Source organism: Chanodichthys erythropterus, chromosome 10, assembly GCF_024489055.1.
Source record: "Chanodichthys erythropterus isolate Z2021 chromosome 10, ASM2448905v1, whole genome shotgun sequence".
Classification (NCBI taxonomy): domain Eukaryota; kingdom Metazoa; phylum Chordata; class Actinopteri; order Cypriniformes; family Xenocyprididae; genus Chanodichthys; species Chanodichthys erythropterus.
This window is the reverse complement of record NC_090230.1, coordinates 32,062,512-32,083,621: the sequence shown is the minus strand read 5'-3', so window position 1 is coordinate 32,083,621 and position 21,110 is coordinate 32,062,512. Positions and strand designations below refer to the sequence as shown.

At 35.4% G+C, this 21,110-nt stretch overlaps 1 protein-coding gene across 1 annotated transcript; it reads left to right on the top strand.

Moving 5' to 3' along the window:
- Positions 1 to 1,916: 1,916 nt before the first annotated feature.
- Positions 1,917 to 17,932, top strand: rph3aa (rabphilin 3A homolog (mouse), a). Its single transcript, XM_067398952.1, has 16 exons — positions 1,917 to 2,041; positions 4,712 to 4,841; positions 5,239 to 5,322; positions 9,094 to 9,262; positions 9,440 to 9,478; positions 9,575 to 9,778; positions 11,344 to 11,496; positions 11,709 to 11,788; positions 11,918 to 11,992; positions 13,409 to 13,518; positions 13,794 to 13,920; positions 14,016 to 14,072; positions 14,398 to 14,549; positions 14,746 to 14,827; positions 15,040 to 15,136; positions 17,496 to 17,932. The coding sequence occupies exons 1-16, from the start codon at positions 1,917 to 1,919 to the stop codon at positions 17,627 to 17,629; spliced, it is 1,818 nt and encodes a 605-aa protein (XP_067255053.1). The 3' UTR covers positions 17,630 to 17,932.
- Positions 17,933 to 21,110: the final 3,178 nt, after the last annotated feature.

Below are 21,110 nucleotides of genomic sequence, written 5' to 3'. Positions count from 1 at the left end.
TCTTTGAAGATTATAAATGTTCTTGCTGTTTCATTATAGGTTCTTCAGATCTGTTTTGGTTTCTGGGTTCCTTAAAGGGTTAGTTCACCCAAAAATTAAAATTATCCCATGATTTACCCACTCTCAAGCCATCCTAGGTGTATATGACTATCTTTTTTCAGACCAACACAATCTGAGATATATTTAAAAGTTGCCATCGAACGTTTTTTTACATTTTTACAAGATGTAATATAAGTCTAAGGTGTCCCCTGAATGTGTCTGTGAAGTTTCAGCTCAAAATACCCCATAGATTTGGGGGATATAGTATGGATTATTTTTATGATGGATGGATTTTTTGGGTTCCAAAATCTCACCCCCCATTCACTATCATTGTAAAACTCGGAAGAGCCAGGATATTTTTTAAATATATCTCCAGTTATTATTAGATGTTTAACATATATATATATATATATATAATATATATATATATATATATATATATATATATATATATATATATATATATATATAATATATATGTGTGTATATATATATATATATATATATATATATATATATATATATATATATATATATATGTGTGTGTATATATATATATATATATATATATATATATATATATGTATATGTTTAACATATAACTGTTCTCTTTTGGCAGCTGTGCTTGTTTTTTATGAGACTGTCTAGATTTCATGGCTCAGTGATATTGAATTTGATTTAGCCATTAATGCAATAATGCAGTCAATGTCCTGAACATCCCAGCATAGAAAATGTCATTTAGGGCACAATGATGCACTGTCCCAACATCTGACCCTACCAGAAAGACATAGACTGGCTCCTAATCTATTATAGTCTGTGACAAATGGTTTTGCAGATGTTGCTTTTGCATGTTAATAATAGACTGGCAAAAAGCTGTGAAACATCCACATCGAATAAATGGAAAATACTTTGGTGCGTGAGTGCGAGAAATTATAACCAAATCCAAGCTTGCACACATAATCATAGATGATTTCTTACAAATTGCTTTTATTCAGAGGCCCAAAAAATGTGCTCAGTGCCAAGAGAAAATGTGTTGCTTGTAATAAATCTGGTTAAGCTGGTGAGCAAAATGTCTTCCGCTTTCTTTTCTTTGTTTATCGTTCCATAAATGTGTCTCCGTCTGCATTGGATGTTATTTGTATATAGCTTCGTTTACAGTTGCAGGCGTTTACATTTAAGCGCAAGGCTGACATTTTTGTCAGCGTCAGCATTTCGTATTAATCTCAGCAGGGTTTTCAGCACAGCTAATGCAAACACATTTGATTTTGGATGATGGTTTTAGTGCAGCCTTTGAAGAACCAGCAGGCCCTTGGAGACGCCAGGAATGCATGCTTGTACGTGATGGACGCGCTTTCTATGGAAACGGCTGATGAGATGAATAGTGACCGTGCTGGTGAGAGTGTGATGTAATTTCTGATCATCACTCTCCTTCTATTTCCCCTTTATTCAGTCTCCGTGTCCTCCTCCTCTTCATTTCACCCCCAGATGGCAATCAGTCATGTCCTCTGTCACCTCGACATTTTCAATCAGCGGTTCAAGCGTCTCTGTGGGGACGAAATAGAATTTGCCCAACACTCCGGAAAGAGCGGTGCATTGACTCATTAATGATATGACATGCTGTAATGTCAAAAGGCATCGAGTAGATTTCACTTTCACTGGAGATAAAGCACAAAAACAGCTGTTGTAATTGCTCTACCTTTAAAAAATGATTTCCTGACTGATGCGTCTCCGTATGCACAGGACTAAAATCCCTTCTGTTGTCGATCGTGATTGGGTAATAATAAGGACAGATGGGTGTATTTGGTTGTGCATTTGAGCATTCGGCACTGCAGATGTGTTTGACTATTGTGCTTGCGTGTTTTAGGACTGGCTGTGAGATGTACGGCAGGCAGATGGAGTCCAACGTCGGAGCCGAGGAGCTGACGGACGAGGAGAAGGAAATTATCAACAATGTGCTGGCGAGAGCCAAGATGATGGAGGCCATGGAGCAAGAGAGGATTGGGTGAGATATTGACTTGAAGTCGTCCTTTTGTTCTTTTCCCAATTGAGATCTCTTTAACTCAGTTGTCTCTCCTAGACACCAGTGAGACTTATTTTGTAAGATAGACCCAGAAAAAAATCTTTTTTTTATTGCAAGTACACTGCCATTTAAAAGTTTGGGTCAGTAAGAGACCCAAAAAGTTTTTTAGTTTTTTTTTTTTAAAGATGTGAATACTTTTATTCAGCAAGGAAGCATTAAATGTGGGAGAGAGAGAGGGGGACAGGATTGGGAAAGCTCCGGGTCACCCGAAGCGCAACAGCACTATATGTCGGTGTGCTGCCCACAAGGCTATCGGCACAGACAAGAACACAATTTTATAATTTCTTGGTTCAAGAAAGAGCCGGAGTTTGCGATACAGTTTGTCTAGATGCTCTTAAATTATGCTTTCCTGTTACATATCACACATGAACACTTCAATAAGTCAACAAAACACAGGTTAATGTGTTTACATCTCAAAAAAATAGAGTAACAACTGAGACAACTTTGATATTTTAGGTAAAGTAAATAATAATGGAGAACTCTATTAAGTTTCTTGAGATATGAAAAATCAACAAAACAATTATCCCAAATGTCTGTTTCAGAAAGACAAATAGACTTTGCTGAAGCATCTTGCTTGTTAGATTTTGTTTTATGGTATCAGCATGATTAATTTTTAGCTCTGTAGTTTTATTTTATATCAAAAATTGTCATATGTTTTTTTTTTTTAATTCATCACATGGCATTTTAGGAGAAACATCTGGTCAATTAATATTCATTAATATTATAGATTTAATGCAGATGAGAATCAAATTTAAACTGTATTTGTACAAAAGAGGATTAGGGTCAAGCAATAATAAAAAAATAAAACCATCTTGAGATGAAAGTTGTTAAATTTTGAGAAAAAACTCGTTAAATTTCGAGAAAAAAGTTTAAATAAAATGTTGAGAATAAACTCATTAAATTACGAGAAAAAGGTCGTTAGATTATGAAACAAATTCATTAAATAATGAGAAAAATGTTGTTAAATTTCGAGAAAATATTCTCAACATAAAATGTTCGTTAAAATGTAAAAATAAAATGTTCGTTAAAAAATAAAAATTCGTTAAAATGTATTTAACGAATTTTTTCTTGTAATTTAACAAGTTTATTCTCAACATTCTATCTCGACTTTTTCTTGAAATTTAATGAGTTTTTTCTCGTAATTTAAAGTTTATTCTCAACATTTTATCTCGATTTTTTTTTCTCGAAATTTAATGAGTTTATTCTCAACATTTATCTCAACGTTTTTCTTTAAATTTAATGAGTTTATTCTCGTAATTTAAAGAGTTTATTCTCAACATTTTATCTCAACTTTTTCTTTAAATTTAATTAATTTTTTCTCGTAATTTAAAGTTTATTCTCAACATTTTCTCGACTTTTTTCTTGAAATTTAATGAGTTTATTCTCAACATTTTATCTCAACTTTTTCTTTAAATTTAATGAGTTTATTCTCAACATTTTATCTCAACTTTTTCTTTAAATTTAATTAATTTTTTCTCGTAATTTAAAGTTTATTCTCAACATTTTCTCGACTTTTTTCTTGAAATTTAATGAGTTTATTCTCAACATTTTATCTCAACTTTTTCTTTTTTAATTTAATGAGTTTTTTCTCGTAATTTAAAGAGTTTATTCTCAACATTTTATCTCGATTTTTTTTTCTCGAAATTTAACGAGTTTTTTCTTGTAATTTAACGAGTTTATTCTCAACATTTTATCTCAACTTTTTCTTTTTTAATTTAATGAGTTTTTTCTCGTAATTTAAAGAGTTTATTCTCAACATTTTATCTCAACTTTTTTCTTATAATTTAATGAGTTTAATCTCAAGATGGTTTTATTTTTTTATTATTGCTTGGCCCTAATCCTCTTCTGTAGAATTGAGCTGAATAATGACACTAACTTTGGAACATTGACTGTTATTGAACTGAACTAAATCAACATTAAACTGACTTGCTCTGAATAATGACAGCGTCTTCTGTAGAGCTGCTTTACAGCTGAAATTGAATTTGTTTCATAATTGATGAATTATATATCATTAACACCGTGAAGCTGCTTTGAAACGATATGTATTGTATAAAGCGCTGTATAAATAAATGACTTTACTTGACTTTTCTTGAGCAATGTGTAATTTCTGCAATGCTAACCACACAAACGCATTTGCAAAAATAATGACGTTTCAAAAAGGATTTTTCTGACCATTCACTCCACCATAAAAACCCCAGGGTCAGCTCCCTTCTATGAATGCTATTACATTAGCTCACACAGAACTGGACTGGACAAAAGCAATATTGACGAACACCTGAGCCCCCGTGACAGAGGGACATTGGTTCAGAGTTTCCGCTCATTCTGCAGAGCAATCGAGCCCAAGCACATCTGTCCAAGTGATTGAGAAGACGAGTGTGTTTAAGCTTTTTTACAAGCCAAGAGTCAGCCGAGGAATGTAGTGGAAGAAATTAATAGTGCTAACTTAACAAGAAGTGTACTACCTTCTTTCTCTGTCTCAGCACTTTGCTTGCAAAACGCCTTCACTCACAGTTCTTTACATCAATGCATTTGTATTTAACCACTTGGAGGAGAGTGTGCTGACGTTATACTTTGTCGTGTTTCGTCCCGCAGGCGTCTAGTAAATCGCCTGGACAGCATGAAGCGGACGGCCTGCGGTGACGGCTACTCCCGTTGTTTACTCTGCGGCCAGCAGTTCGGCCTCACGGGCGTCAGCGCGGTCGTGTGTGCTGAGTGCAAAAAGGTAGACATAAACTGTGTCCCAGTTCAGAGCCTTCGACCTCATTCAATTATCTAATGCACGTCTTCCAATAATGATGGTCCAAAAATAACCAAGCAGAAATGAATGAGCGATATGCACTTATCTTTATTATGCCCTGCCCATTACAGAGCCACGTGCACATTTAAGAGGGATGCCAATCAGTCTACATGATCGAAAATAAAGACACAGTCGCAATGCACAGGCCTGTTTTTTTGGCACATGACACAAAGATCAATAGACTCTTTATTGATCCCGCAGGGGATATTTAGTGTGTGGCCTGTTTTTCAGTAGTGATGGAACTCCAGAGGAGGTTAATGCCATCTGAGTGCGTTTACACCTGCGCAGCCTCCTGAGGCTTGTTTGTGTTTCACCCCCACAGAACATGTGCACTAAGTGCGGCGTTCAAAGCATCAGTCGTTCCAGTCCGAAATGGCTGTGCAAAATCTGCTGTGAGCAAAAAGAGGTGAGATGCAAACCTGAAATTGTCATTATTCGCTTTTTTTTTTCACACAAAGGGGGAATTTTTGAGCCGACAATAACAGTTCATTGTGACCATGAATGTCAAGCTTCAAAAAAGGCAAAAAGTGGCATAAAAGTATTATTAAAGTAGACTTGTGTACTAGCCTTGTGAAGTCATATGATAATCGATCTCTATTAGGAAGGGCCGTAGGCACTGAGAGGGACAAGTCCCCTTCAATAATCGGAAATGACTAAATTGTCCCCTCCAATATTTGATATTTCTTCATGCTGCTCGCCATTACACACCACTGTTAGGATGACAGACAGTTTAAAAAGTTACATTTTTAGGCTGGTCTGCCTCTGCTGTCTAACAGCGCTCGTCAATGTCAAAATGATGGCCAATCAGATCAAAGAAGGCGGGGCTTACTGTTCATTGAAGACAAGTGTGAATTTGCGAAGCTTTTAGTTTTTACTGTGAAATAGTGCTTGTGTGCCTGCGTGGTAAGATATAAGTAGCTAAACATTGAATATTTGACGACTATTTTATGATGGATATGTTTAATGACCCACAATAACATACAGTGATTCAAAATACTCAACTTTTTATGGAATTTCTCCATTTTGAATAGAAAATATGCTATCATTTAAATACATGACTGAATGTGACAAGACTGTTTTTGCATTTTTTGACATATTATACATACAAACAAGAGTAAATTTAATCATATTTATAAATAAATTATTATTTGCAAAGAGTTTAAATGGACTACTTCATAACTACAGGCTATAATCAGACCTAGAACTTCTTTTACCGTTCTTATTTATTTTTTTAAGTAAAAATCCCCCCCCCCCATTAACAAAAAAACAAAACAAAATTTTGGTCCCCCCAAATGTTCAAAACATGGTTACAGCCTTGTTAAGAACAGACCTAAATTTAACTTGTTTATTTATTTAGCTCTCAAATCGCCTGACATGTTATGGCCAGTTTGATGTTGACACCACACTATTGGCCTTTGTGTTGCAGTGCTATTTTAATATCACTAACTGCATTGCCATTACCCTTCAAATTGTGCAAATTGAAAATATGCCCATTGGAAACACGTCAATTTTGCATAAAAGTCCCATTTATTACAAAAAAGTTTTTATGCACGCATAAGGCAGTTTTTTAGGCAATTAGAAAAAGGAATTTTTGTAAAACTGCAATAAAAACAGTTTTTTCGCATTTACAGGTCACCTAGCGTACGTGAAAGTCGATCATTCTTTAAAGATGGCGCGGTATGTTTGGATAGACGAGACAGTCCTTTATTAAACTCATAAAAGACAAAAGAATTATGGGAATACTGGATTCTAAACAACAAAGAAATGCCACAATGTATCAAGACCTCGAAGCAGATAGGAGGGAGAAACACCCAGAAACACTTCATACGTGGCCAATCCCAAGTATAAGGGGCTTTCCTTGCCATTAACGCTTGGATAACAAGCCTGTGTCTCCTTCAATTAAAAATAAAGTGCAATGGCTGTAATACTTAAACCTACTAACATTCGTTGCCATGATTTTTGGAAAGACTAAAATTACATTTTAGTCACATATAACATCAGTTAATGGAAATGCCCGGCATTTCGCAATTTTTTTAAAGAATTTTTTTTATCAACATTTAGAAAATAACGCAAAAGTTTTGCACAAATCTGTAATGGAAACTCTGCTATTGATAAACTATTTTTTATAGTTTTTGTTAATATTTTGAACAAGATTACATTTTTATTAAAGTTTTTGTGTTTTGTCATTTTAGTCTAGATAGTATGTATTAATTTGTATTATTTTTTACTTTATTACATTTGAGTTATTTTAGTACTTCAACTTTAAATGAAAACTAGATGTTGCTTTGGCAACTAGCTGAAATAAAAAAAAAATTTAAAAGTTATTTTATGTTTTTTTTTTATTTATTATTATTTAACAATAATAACCCTGGTTGGTCATAACCAAAAGTGGTGCACTGATTTGAAAATGCAAAATCGGAAAAGCACAAGTCTACATTTAATCACAGGGATTGCTATAAATCATCGTTTTATGGAAAAGAGCTGCATGAAGAAAAAACTTTTCTTTAAATGTTATGGAAACAAAATGACATGTTGGTTTTGAACAACATGAGTGATGACAAAATTCTCCTGTTTGGGTGAATTATTCTTTATATTGTGAATGTTTTGCAGAGGTTTATACTTAGAAAAGGGTGTGCTTTCTATTTAAAGTCCCCCTGTAGTGAATAATTTTATCCCTTAAAACTCATCTTTGATCACCAAAATGACACATTTAAAAAAAATTTCCTGTGAAAAAAAAAAAAAAAAAAACTTCATGCCTTAAAGGATTAGTCCACCCCCCATGTCATCCAAGATGTTCATGTCAAGAAATTAAGGTTTTTGATGAAAACATTCCAGGATTATTCTCCTTATAGTGGACTTCAATGGCCTCCAAACGGTTGAACGTCAAAATGACAGTTTCAGTGCAGCTTTAAACGATTATAGACGAGGAATAAGAGTCTTATCTAGCGATCGCTCATTCTGGAAAAAAAATACAACTGGATATGCTTTATAAACAAAAATTATCACCAAAACCGAATGGAATGTAACTCTACACCCTTGCTTCATTTATTATACGTGGATCTATGAATATGCTAATTAGCCCAGACTCCACTTACTCGCCCAAGCTCAGAGATCCACTTTGGTCAACTTACTAAAGTAAACACTAGTAGATCACTGCAGTTTTAAATAGAAAATGCTCAGCAATGGTGTTGACTTATGGATTTGCACATGGTTTGTCTTAAACACCACAGGGGGACTTTGATAAGGTCTTTTGTTTTAATGGCTGTGCTTTTGGTGCAATGCTTATGCAGCGATGTGCATGTCTGATTTGATTGAACAAATCTCGTTCTACACCATTTTTAAATCAACTCCTAAAGACATGCTCTATTAATAATATTTCAGTGGCTGCACAGAATAATTATTCTGTTTGTTACTGAGTTATAAATGGATAGGGAAGTTTAGCACCTCTTGACTTTCAAAGACACTTTGACTGTGATAAGATGATTCATCCTTTTTGATGATGTAAGTCACGGTTAGTCTCGTTGTCAGACGGGGTCAGTAGCAGCAGGAGATGTGACTCTCTTTAATGCAACCAGATCGTGGAGCCCGAATCCCTTTTACAGTTAATTCATTGAGCCACTGACATTTTATTTCATAGTAACAGAGCAGAGTTCCTGCATTTTCATAATACGGCCATTCCAGCTCCCAGCTGATGCTTATTTGGATGGTAATTGGCTGAGATGAGATTCACAGGTGCTGTAAAAGAAAACATACAAACTTATGTAATTCAGCATTGTTTTTGCAATAACTTGGCTACGTTAACAATCCACCGTGTTTTTCCGAGTCTATGAATCCTAGCTAATGTTGTTATGTATGTTTTATCTCTTAAGATTCAATTAGGTTTGAAAATTGCTTTGCTTTTTTGTAACTTCACATCGTATCAGATTACTTGGAGCTTGGAAAGTGGAACAGCAAAGATGGAGAAACGAGGCTGATTTTTAAATGAAATTTACATTTTCCCCTTTGGCTGTAGTCTGTTTTAAGCCAAAATTACTTTAGCAGACTCTTAAAATTCACTCACACAAGCAAGAGTTTGCTAAACTGAGCACAAATGTGTGTTAGTAGTGGCCAATTAGAATAAATCAGTGCACTAAAATTACTTTGAAGTTGCCAAATGACTATTTATTCTTTCTCCAAGATGCTGAAGCGGTCTGGAGCCTGGTTTTTCAAAGGTTCGCCACAGCAAGTTTTACCTGCTCCTTTACCGATCTCTAATCAGAAAGCGCTCAGTACCACCAGTGCACCAACTTCTACCAATCCATCAACCGCTCAAGAGTCTTCAGTACCTTCAAGGCCGAAAAATGGAGGTTAACTCTACAATTTTAATATTGCTTTGCAAATTCCCAATTACAAATTCTGAATACAGTGCAGTTTTTTGAATGCATTCGCACTAGGCATGAGTAATTTATTGTAATGTTTTCATAATTCACGGTTCAAAGGAACCGATATATTTTTTCAATCTGGAAATTTGCATTGCATTTCAGAGAGCATGCAGGTCACCGGCAGAGAGCAGCAGATATCTGGTGAGTGTCCTGAATTTCAATAACACGTAATATCACTAGGAGGAAATGAGGCTTATGATCATGCAGTATCATTTTCTCGTTTTCTCCCATGCTCAGCAGAAACGTTGCCCCCCAAACGGGAGGAGCGTTCCCAAAGAGCCCTAGAAGAAGACCGAGGTAGACAGACTTTCAGCAGGAACACAATTCAGTCCAACGTCCCCATTGAAGGACAAACTTACCCACCTGTGGTGACGAGAGAAGGACCGGTTCTGAGCTCCAAACCTCCGGTGTCGACCTTTTCCACGACTTCCATACAAAAAGGTGAGAGTAATATCCAACTCGTGTATTATCCACAAGATGTAGCATAAATGATAAAACTTAGATTATCCTTTGATTGTGCTGTGGTTAAGAGTCTCATTTATAAAACACACATATGATCGGATTTGATTCTAAATTCCATTTATTTCATCCTACAACAAAAGTGAGGAGCAAATCGGGATAATAAAAAGGATGTGAAAATGCAATGTTTGCCCTAACTGAAGAGCATGCGTACGAACATTTTCTGCTCATACATGACATTTTTACATATATATGTGTATGTTTAAACATAAGTTATACTATGCATATTGTTGGGTGTTCTGTAGGTGCTTGAATTTAAGATGAATTCTGATTTATAAAGTGGGATTTAGGAACATTTTTTGTGCACATGGACATTTTATCAACAACATTTCAGAAATTGTTGTATGTTTAAATTTAGGATCATTCTAAATGCGTCTTTATAAACGAGGCCCCTGGGCTGGTAACTTTGACTCCACTGTGCCCTTGATCAAGATGCTTAACCTCAGATTGCTCCGAAGGGACTGAACCTATAATAAGCGTGCTGCAGATTGCTTTGGATAAAAGCGTCAGCTAAATGGCTTCTTACAATTGGTTGGTGCATTCAGAGTTATCGATCTGGATGCTTAACTCTGTGATTACGCTTTCATTCTTTGATTGTTTTTAGTGTAACACTGTAGCATTTGCACAGATTTTTCTTGGAACAGAATCTGCACAATCAGATTTATAAAGTGGGATGCATTTAGGAATTTTTGTGCGCATGGGTTTTTTATCATTTATTTGTTGGAAATTGTTGTACGTTCACATTTAGGATCTTTCAATGCACATCTTTATAAATGTTACCCCTGGGTTGGTAACCAAAAATGTGTAGGTTTGAAACCATCTAGGTTTTGATTTGTCGCCGTTGATCAAGGTGCTTAACCTCACATTGCTATGGAGGGACTGAAACTATAATATTGCTTTGGATAAAAACAGCTAAATGGCTTCTTAGGGTTGGTTGATGCATCTGGAGTTATCGATCTGGCTGTTAACTTGGTGATTACTGTTCCCTTCCTTAATTGTTTTTAGTACTGCAACACTGTAGCAATTGCATAGATTTTTCTTAAACAGAATCTGCACAATAAGTGCACGTCTCTCGGATTTATAAAGTGGGATGCATTTAGGAACATTTTTGTTTGTATGGGCATTGTATCAGTCATTTGTAGGAACATTTTGGAAAGTGTGGTACATTCACATTTAGGATTTTTCTTTATAAATGTGGCCCATGTTGTAGGTTTGAATCCCACTAGGTTTTGATTTGTCGCCATTGATTAAGGTGCTTAACCTCACATTATTCCGGAGGGACTGAACCTATAATATTGCTTTGGATAAAAACAGCTAAATGGCTTCTTTTGAGTTGGTTGATGCATCTGGAGGTATTTATCTAGATGTATTTAACCTGGTGACTGTTTCCTTCCTTGAATGTTTAAGTGGAACACTGTAGCAATTGCATGGATTTTGGTTCAACAGAATCTGCACAGTATGTGCATGTCTCTTAATATAAATTCTAGATCCTGTGAGTCGAGCGGAGGCCAGGGCACCACCTGCTATGCAGCCCGACGCACGTTTGCCAGCTGCCAACAGCGTTCCTGCTTCACGCCAGCCACCACCCCCCACCGTAGAGGATGAAGAGGATGCCAACAGCTATGACTCTGACGATGCCAGTAAGATGCTAATTTGCACTGACATATGGACATGTTTGTACCCCATGGGAACCATACAGAACAAAATGGTTTACCGTGGAAGTCTTGCATCACAGATTGCATAAAATCAGCAGATGAGTGTTTGCCTCTGATGTAAGACTGTTATTCTTTGGTGTCAGCCTTTTTTACTTTTTTTTGTTCATTTCTCTGACACTATGTTGTCCACTTTCCAGCCACTCTGGGCATGCTGGAGTTCAGTCTGCTCTACGAGGAGGAGAAAAACGAACTGCACTGCAATATAATCAAAGCAAAGGTATTGTCTTTCTACCCTAGAACAAGCAGTTTCGATGCAATCTATTTCTGCACTGAAAACATGTTTCAGAAGGATCATGTCACCATGCATAAAACTGCTAACCATGCAATTATTCCATCTTTGGTGAAGGGTCTGAAGGCAATGGACTCCAACGGTCTGGCTGATCCTTATGTGAAATTACACTTGCTTCCAGGAGCCAGTAAGGTACTGATCCTGCTAATTTTAAATATCACTAGCTATGTTTACATGGAACCAAAATATCCGTTAGCAATTGGATTGACGGCTCAGTCGGATTGAAATGCTGTCACGTAAACATTTCAATCGACCCAATCTGAATTAAATTTCAATTGGATTGGAAGGGGTGGTGTAGACCTGGAATCAGATCAGTAGGAAAAAATTAAGCGCATAAACATTTGAATCCGACTATCTTTTCAATCGAATTTAGAAGTACCTCGCGCACATGCGCAGTTCTGTGATGTGTATATTTACACAAGTTTTACATCTTACGGATGCTTTTATGTTTATTTTCGTTTTTCGAATTACAGACTGGTCGGTGGAGGAGAGTATTTGAATATTTACTAAATATTTGCAAGATATGCCATTAAAGGATTAGTTCACTTCAGAATGAAAATTTCCTGATAATTTATTCACCCCCATGTCATCCAAGATGTTCATGTCTTTCTTTCTTCAGTCGAAAAGAAATTACAGTTTTTGAGAAAAACATTCCAGGATTTGAAGGTCCAAATGTCAGTTTCAGTAAAGCTTTAAAGAGTCTTATCTAGCGAAATGATCAGCCATTTAAAAAAAAAAAAAAAAAAAAAAATTAACCACAAATGTTCAGTTTGCACTAGCTTTGCGATGCGCATTACGTAATCACATTGGAAAGGTCACGCGTGACATAAGTGGAAGCGACGATCCAGTGTTTACAAAGTGAACGTGCAAAGACTAAGTCAAACAGCCTTTACAAAAAAAGGTAAAAAAGAAAAAAAACCCAATGTTGGACGATTTTTAAGTTGGAGCAGAGCATTTGTTGTTTAAAAGTATATAATTTTTATTTATTTTTTAGAAAATGACCGATCATTTTACTAGATAAGACTCTTATTCCTGGTCTGGGATCATGTAGAGCTCTTTGAAGCTGCACTGAAACTGACATTTGGACCTTCAACCCGTTGAACCCCAGTGAAGTCCACTATATGGAGGAAAATCCTGGAATGTTTTCCTCAAAAACCTTCATTTCTTTTCAATTGTAGAAAGAAAGACATGAACATCTTGGATGGCATGGGGATGAGTAAATTATCAGAAAATTTGAATTCTGAACTAATCCTTTAAGGCAAAAATTCCAATTTATGCTGGCGATGGCACCAGTGAAATAGTCACGGTGGCTTTCTCCGGTTTTTAACATGGCAACTGGGCCAGATGAGATGAAGCAGAATCAGATGAAGTTTTGTTTGGAATACGTGTAATGCAAATGTAAATGAATATGAATGTTTTTAATTCCGATTGGTGAAGATTAGTGCATGTAAACATACCTACTCTAATTTAGCTGCAACATAAAGATGTACAAATTGCTGTTGAAATTGATAACTCGGAATACACAAAGGTGTTTTGTCAATCTCTTAGTCAAACAAGCTAAGAACAAAGACTCTTCGTACCACCTTGAACCCTGTGTGGAACGAGACCCTTATTTACCATGGCATCACTAATGAAGACATGCAGAAAAAGACTCTCAGGTAAAACTAGCTCTACTGTAAGTAGTGCACTGAAGCTTTCAGAGGTAAATGTGAATGGCCAACATAATGCTAATTGTTTACAATTCTCCTCCCTCAATGGATGAAGTAATTTGCATGATGGAATGAGCTGATCGTTGCATTTTCTTGCAATACATTTGAAGATTCTTGCAAAGCCTCACTGGTGTATTCTGTTAGAATAGTTTGCAGTGGACTTAATTAAAGCTGTGACATTTCCCAGAGTGGAAAGGTTCAGCATCCTCATTGTTCCCTGGCAGGCTCTCTGTCAGTGATGAGGACAAGTTCGGCCATAATGAGTTTATCGGCGAGACACGGGTGGTCTTGAAAAAACTAAAGCTGAACCAGAAGAAAACCTTCAATGTGTGTCTTGAGAGGGTGATTCCGGTAAGCTGAAGAGGGGATGGTAAACAGTTTTGGGGAAAGTTTACTGTAATGATGGCATTGTAGTGAATTGACTGTGTTTCACACCTCGTAAGCAGGTGAAACGTTCCGCTGGCGGAGGTGCTTCTCGTGGCATGGCGCTCTATGAGGAAGAGGTAATGGCATCATATGTTTTGAGAATTACACATGAAAATAAAATACACTACCGTTCAAAAGAATGGAATAATTAAAGATTTTTTTAAAAGGTTTTTGAAAGAAGTCTCTTATGCTCACCAAGGCTGCAAACTTTTGACATGTAGTATACAATACAATTTCCAAGAAAGCATGATTGTGGCTGGTAATATCACCATTGTTCCTGTCAAGCAAGACATCCTCTGTTTCTCCTTGTTGAACTGCACCTGCAAAACAGTGTGCATTATAAGTCACCAAACGGTTCATCTGTCCACATATGTTCACTCATCTTTTGTGTGCATTTTTTAGTTGAAGGACGATGAAGAGGCAGAGGAGAGGGGACGTATCCTGGTTTCTCTCACCTACAACAGCCAACAAAGTCGTCTGATTGTGGGTGTAGTTCGATGTGCTCATCTGGCAGCAATGGACTCGAATGGTTATTCTGACCCCTTTGTAAAGATGTAAGCATAACAATCTAATAAAAAAAAAAAAAAAAACAGATGATCACCAAAAAGTACTTCTCAAAATGTAATGTAAATGTTCTCTGTAAGAAGACTCATTTGCTTAGTGGAATTGATTTCGACACTCATTAGGCTTATTTAATGATCACAAATGTGCTGTGTTTTTGTTTCTCTGAATTTTCATGCTGTTTTGCAGTAATTTGAAGCCCGACATGGGAAAGAAAGCAAAGTATAAAACTCAGATCAAGAAGAAGACCCTTAACCCTGAGTTTAATGAGGTACTCTTTCTCTTTTTATCTGTCTCTGGCGAAATGACCTGCAGTGAGCTTCTTGACACGCTCGACACTGACTTGGCACCATGACAGTGCTTTAATATGCTCTGACACTATAATGAAAGGAAGTTTTTTTTGGCATATATCCTGTGAAATGGACCTGTCATGGCTATTTTTGTTGTTCAAAAAAGTATTCAGATGATGTTTTGGAATTGCAGGAGTTTAGCTATGACATCAAGCACGGTGAACTGGCGAAGAAGACTTTGGATATCTCTGTCTGGGATTATGACATGGGAAAATCTAATGATTTCATTGGTGAGACATATTTTATATTTTTCAAATTGCTGCCTGGTCAGGTCTTTAATATATATATATATAGTGCTTCAATTTATTAGATGAACACCCAATGTAAGGTTTGTGCCACAGCTGCCCTAAACTAACAGTATTGGTGATTACCAAAATCATTTTTTTTTTTAATGTTTCTGAATAGGTTAATCCACAGCAGTATGTGTCAGCTCTGTAGTCACAGTAGTGTTTCTAATGCTAAAATATAATTATTGTTGGGATTTAATAGATTTAAAAGATAGATCACACAAAAGTTTCATCAAACGCAAGTCTTTGGGAGCAACTAGAAACTCAATAACAACAAAGACTGTGGAAAATTCAGCAATGCCAGCTGTTATCAAGGCCAAAGGAGGCCATACAAAATAAAAATACATATATTTTTTGGTTATTATGTGTGAAAAAGACTATTTAGTTGTTTCAGTTTGTTATTTGCCAATAAAATTTGTATTTTACATATTACAGATTTCTAAAATATTTTTGTTTTCTCTTTATTATGACAGGTGGTCTAATAAATTTGCTATATATATATATATATATATATATATATATTAAAGTCAGCATGAAACAGTAGTTGTGATAGTCTTTTCTTCCCTATTGTGATGTTATCCGTGTGAAACTGCTTCTCCAACAAGAAAAAATGTAGGGAGGAGCTTGATTTTGGCCCCTAGACACTTCTGCTATCTGAATAAATAAATCATGGCTGACTGTAAATACACTGTGTGCAGAATTATTAGGCAAGTTGATTTTCTAATCATATTTTTTTTCCAAGCACATTTTACCAATTCCAATGCACATCAATCTTCATAACTACTATTAATATTGTTTTTAATCATTTATAAGTGATATATAATTGTTCATGAAGGCTGGAAATGAAAAATACCTTATATTCAGGTGTGCAGAATTATTAGGCAGGTTTTCTTTTACAGATAAAATGAGCCAAAAAAGAGATTTAACTCAGACATAAAAGTCAAAAATTATTAAATACTCACGAGAAGGACGCAATACTAATGTAATACTAGAAATTGCAAAGTTAAAGCATGACCATTGGACAGTGAAATGCTCATTGGGTCAGCGGGGTCATACAAAAACAGCTGGAGAAGAAAAGACACGTTAACTGCAAAATAATTAAGAATTAAGGTGAAGAATTAAGTGTGAAACCATCAGGAACCCTTTAGTCTCCAGCACCACCATTTTCCAGAACTGCAACCTACCTGGAGTCTTCAGAAGTGTGAGGTGTCAGAATCTCAGAGACTTAGGTTAGGTGAAGAATCCTAAAAAATGATCCGCTCTTAATAAGAATCACAAGCTGAAGTGTTATAAAGTACATGAAGACTGGGTTTTTATAGGCCTTATAGACAGACAGCTTGAGAGTGACTCCTGAAGGACCAGCACCACATCCTCTTGTACCACTGTTTGAAGAATTTATCTTCCAGAATCTATTTTGCCTGTAAAAGAAAACTTGCCTACACTAAAAATGCTGGGTTAAAACAACCCAAGTTGGGTTGAAAATGGACAAACCCAGCGATTGGGTTGTTTTAACCCAGCGGTTGGTTTAAATGTTTGCCCAACCTGCTGGGTAGTTTTATTTAACTCAACTATTGTTTAAAAATTGCTATATGGCTAGCTTAAAATGAACCCAAAATAGTTGGGAAATTAAAAACAAGATGCAATTAGAGGCAACAATAATAGACAAAAGGTGAATGTTTATTAATAAGCTTTAATATTTTATTAATATAAATTTAATAGTTTATTAATATAAATGTATTAATAAGCAATTTAATAAATGTTTATTGTTTAATAAATATTCATTGAACATTAATAAATGTTCATTTCCAACATACTTTGGGTTAATTTTAATTAAGCAATACAGTCATTTTTAAACAATAGTTGAGTTAAATAAAACTACCCAGCAGGTTGGGCAAGCATTTAACCCTACTGCTGGGTTAAAACAACCCAATTGCTGGGTTTGTCCATTTTCAACCCAACTTGGGTTGTTTTTAATCCAGCATTTTTTTAGAGTGTAATAATTCTGCACACCTGAATATAAGGCATTTTTCATTTCCTGCCTTCATGAACAATTATATATCACTTATAAATGATTAAAAACAATATTAATAGTAGTTATTAAGATTGATGTGGTTTGGAATTGGTAAAATGTGCTTGGAAAAAAAATATGATCAGAAAATCAACTTGCATAATAATTCTGCACACAGTGTATACATTTTAAGAATGGCATTTCTTTTGTGATGCATATTAAGCCCAAGCTCCACCAACATATACAAAAAAAATCCAGGTGTCCCTTTAAACTTCTCATGTCTTTTCCGCGCAGGTGGATGCCAGCTTGGTATCACCGCTAAAGGCGAATGTCTGAAGCACTGGTATGAATGTCTGAAGAACAAGGACAAGAAGATCGAACGCTGGCATGTTCTGTTGAATCAAAACAACATTGAGGCGGATGACTGAGGTGTTGTATCTCCTGACACCATACAGTTCGATCTTCCAAACAAAGTAATCTCGCTTCCAAACTTGAACTGCATAATGTTTTCTTTTCAATCAGAAAAAAAAAAGCATTTGCCTTTGCTTCTCCTGAAACCCTGTGATGAGCTTTAGTGGTCCAACTGAGAAAACAAACTAGAAAACCCAGTTACTTGCGTATATTTTTCTTTCAGTAAATGCCTTAAAGAACAAAACCTCATGAATACAATTGTGACACAAATATCTTAGTCATCGAACCCTGGAACCAAATATACTCAAGGACACTGGGCAAAAAAGGACGTTACTCTTCCAGTAAAATAGCATGTGAAAAGCTATTTAGCTATTGTACACGCTATTGTTTGCCATTAGAAATATACACTGTGCTTACATGTCTTTTATTGATTTATGTTTATGTTTAATTCAGTGTGTCACAGACGAGGAACACTGTGCGTAAGACAAATTGTGAATATGAAGTTTAGAAAAGTAATATTAGAGTTGTATACAGTAAATGAAAGGTTGTCTAATTTCAATATTGCATACGTATGGAAAATGTCTTGTTATGTGCATGGAATTCATGGACATATGTTCTCCGATTATACGTTATTGTCATAGTTAAGTTGAATTCATTTCTGTAACATGTTTACAGGTATGATAACAGGTGGTGGTAGTTCACAGTGCCCAATAAAGTTCTCAGTTATTGCCTATGGATCGGTGACGTGAACTGCGTATGTATTTTTCTACAGCTGCCTGGAATCAAACAAAGGTTATCAGGTGAACTCTACGAGTCTTTGGTACAAGGTGGTATGTGAAGTCTGGTTGTGCCATGTTGTGTCTGATGATTGTAGGCTATTTGTCAAGGTCATATTCTTTCAAATCATCTCCGAATCTTTGACCTTTGAACAGTGACGAGGACTTAAACGTCCCTGGGTCTTTCATCTACTGCCGTCATGTTTACTTACATCATTATGTAATAGATTAACCCAATGTTCCAGTCAAGCTGCACCAACCCTTTACGGATACACTGAAGCTCGAGTTGCCATTGGCTGGTAAATTATTTATTTTACTCGCTAGACTTTTTACGTGGAATGCAAGAACAATGCAGATGAAAAATTTATATGTAAATATGAAATAAAATTAAAATCTAAAATACATTTCAAACACTCTTAAAGACAAGTGAACAATGTTCCCTCTAATTTTTTTTCTCGCTAAGCAAACTTTTTTTCTGTTGAGTGCACATTTTGGCCAACATACTTTATATCAGACCTGTGCAATAAACACACACACAAAAATGGTTTCATCACGCAACTGTAACTTTTAACTTTAATGTGCTATTTCTATTTTGTTTGACCCTTGATGTAACTTAGTGATATATTAAATCATATTTATAAAATAAGCAGTTCAGTCACTAAATTAAGCACATTTTAGGTTACTTGATATTTTTTCACATTGTTGTATTAACTGTACCAGTCTTTACCAAGAAATTCTATTAAAAAATAATTTAAAAATCTCCTGCAGGACCGTTCAATTCTTTATTATAATATAATATGAGCAGTTACAATGATGGTTTGGGACAACCATAATGTTTTTTTGTACAGTAAATTATTAGCAACAGACCGTGTTAAACCATCAAAATTACATGTTTATTGCTTATGAATTTCACAGATTTTCTGTACCAGGAGGTTTCAAGATTTTTAGTGGCAAAGAGCCCTAAACAATCCTCTTGTGAGATCAATTCTTTATTAGGCTTACGTTATAATATAATATAATCTTGAAGGATTTAAACTGATATACAGTATTTCATCAGTTTAAATGCTTCAATTTGTTTTAATATAATATGACAACAAAATGAAGCATTTAAAGAGATCTGATATCTTAATATTAATATAAAAGTGAACATGTTAACTCTTTTACAGTTATCTAAACATCCCTGAAACCCACACCACTGCAAAAAATGCTGTTCTTACTTAGAGTTTTTGTCTTGTTTCTAATCAAAATATCTTAAAGTAATTAGTAAAGTAAAAATTATTTTCAAAATTAAGTAAAAATAAGTTAAAATTAAATGTGTTTTTCCTTAAAACAAGCAAAATAATCTGCCAATGGGGTAAGTAAAATAATCTTATTTCAAACCAAAAATAAACTATATAATCTTGTTTTCAGTTTGGATTAAGATTCTTTTGCTTACCCCACTGGCAGATTATTTTGCTTGTTTTAAGGATAAACACACTTAATTTTAACTTATTTTTCCTGAAAACAAGAAAATAATTTTTACTTGTCAAGAAAATGCTTCTTGATTTAAGATATTTTAAGATATTTTGACTAGAAACAAGACAAAAACTCTAAGTAAGAACAGCATTTTTTGCAGTGCACCACGCACAAAAATCTATTTAAACTGAGGTATATCACTGACGTAATTTGAGTTTGCAGGCTACACCTGTGGTGGGAGTATAACTGTAAATGTCTCAGAGTTTTGTTAGCATTCTGTGCCCATCATCCGTTATTTCCACCACTTTTCATTAAAACATGACGTTTTATTTCACATTTCTTTTCTGTTCGCGTTGCCTCTCGTATTGAGGTATTTAGGTCCGCAATCATGACAGTATCTTGCCACGACTGATCTGGCTCAGGCCCGTGCCCGCTCACATGCACTCAATCGTTCTCTTTTTATTTAAACCTGTAAACCGCATTCACCGGTTCTAACTCTATAATGACAATAGCTCTATAGCAGTTGACTAGAGCACTGCAATTATTTTTAATTTAAACTAAAATCAAATGGATTTCCCCACACATGATTTTATGTCCAAGTCTGTCCTCTGCGCGGCAATTATTCTTTCTGCACGGCCGCGCACGCGCGCAGCTTAGAGGGAACATTGCAAGTGAACAGTGTGTAATAAAATAAGAATGAATAATCAAACTACAAGCAATAGGTCCTTCGGTCCCTCTCACTTAAAGGGTTAGTTCACCCAAAAATGAAATTTCGTCATTAATGACTCACCCTTATGTTGTCCCAAACCCGTAAGATATTTTTGATGAAATCCGAGGGTATCTAAACCACACATAGGCAAGCGAAATCATTGCACCTTTTGAGGTCCATAAAGGTATTAAAGGGTTAGTTCACATGAAAATTATGTCATTAATGACTCACCCTCATGTCGTTCCAAACCCGTAAGACCTTTTAAATATCTAAGATATTTTAGATTTAGTCCGAGAGCTTTCTGTCCCTCCATTGAAAATGTATGTACGGTAGACTGTCCATGTCCAGAAACATAATAAAAACATCATCAAAGTAGTGCATGTGACATCAGTGGGTTAGTTAGAAGTTTTTGAAGCATCAAAAATACATTTTGGTCCAAAAATAACAAAAACTACGACTTTATTCAGCATTGTCTTTTCCGGAATCCTTCCCATTGAATTGATTCCATTGAATCCTTTCATCTGTCGGCATTGGTAATGCACTTTTACGCCATTGTTT

Coding starts and splice junctions, on each gene's coding strand:
- rph3aa (XM_067398952.1), top strand. CDS start 1,917: ATGTACGGCAGGCAGATGGAGTCCAACGTCGGAGCCGAGGAGCTGACG. Junction 11,789..11,917: donor GCAATATAATCAAAGCAAAG/GTATTGTCTTTC, acceptor TCTTTGGTGAAG/GGTCTGAAGGCAATGGACTC. Junction 13,519..13,793: donor ATGCAGAAAAAGACTCTCAG/GTAAAACTAGCT, acceptor GTTCCCTGGCAG/GCTCTCTGTCAGTGATGAGG.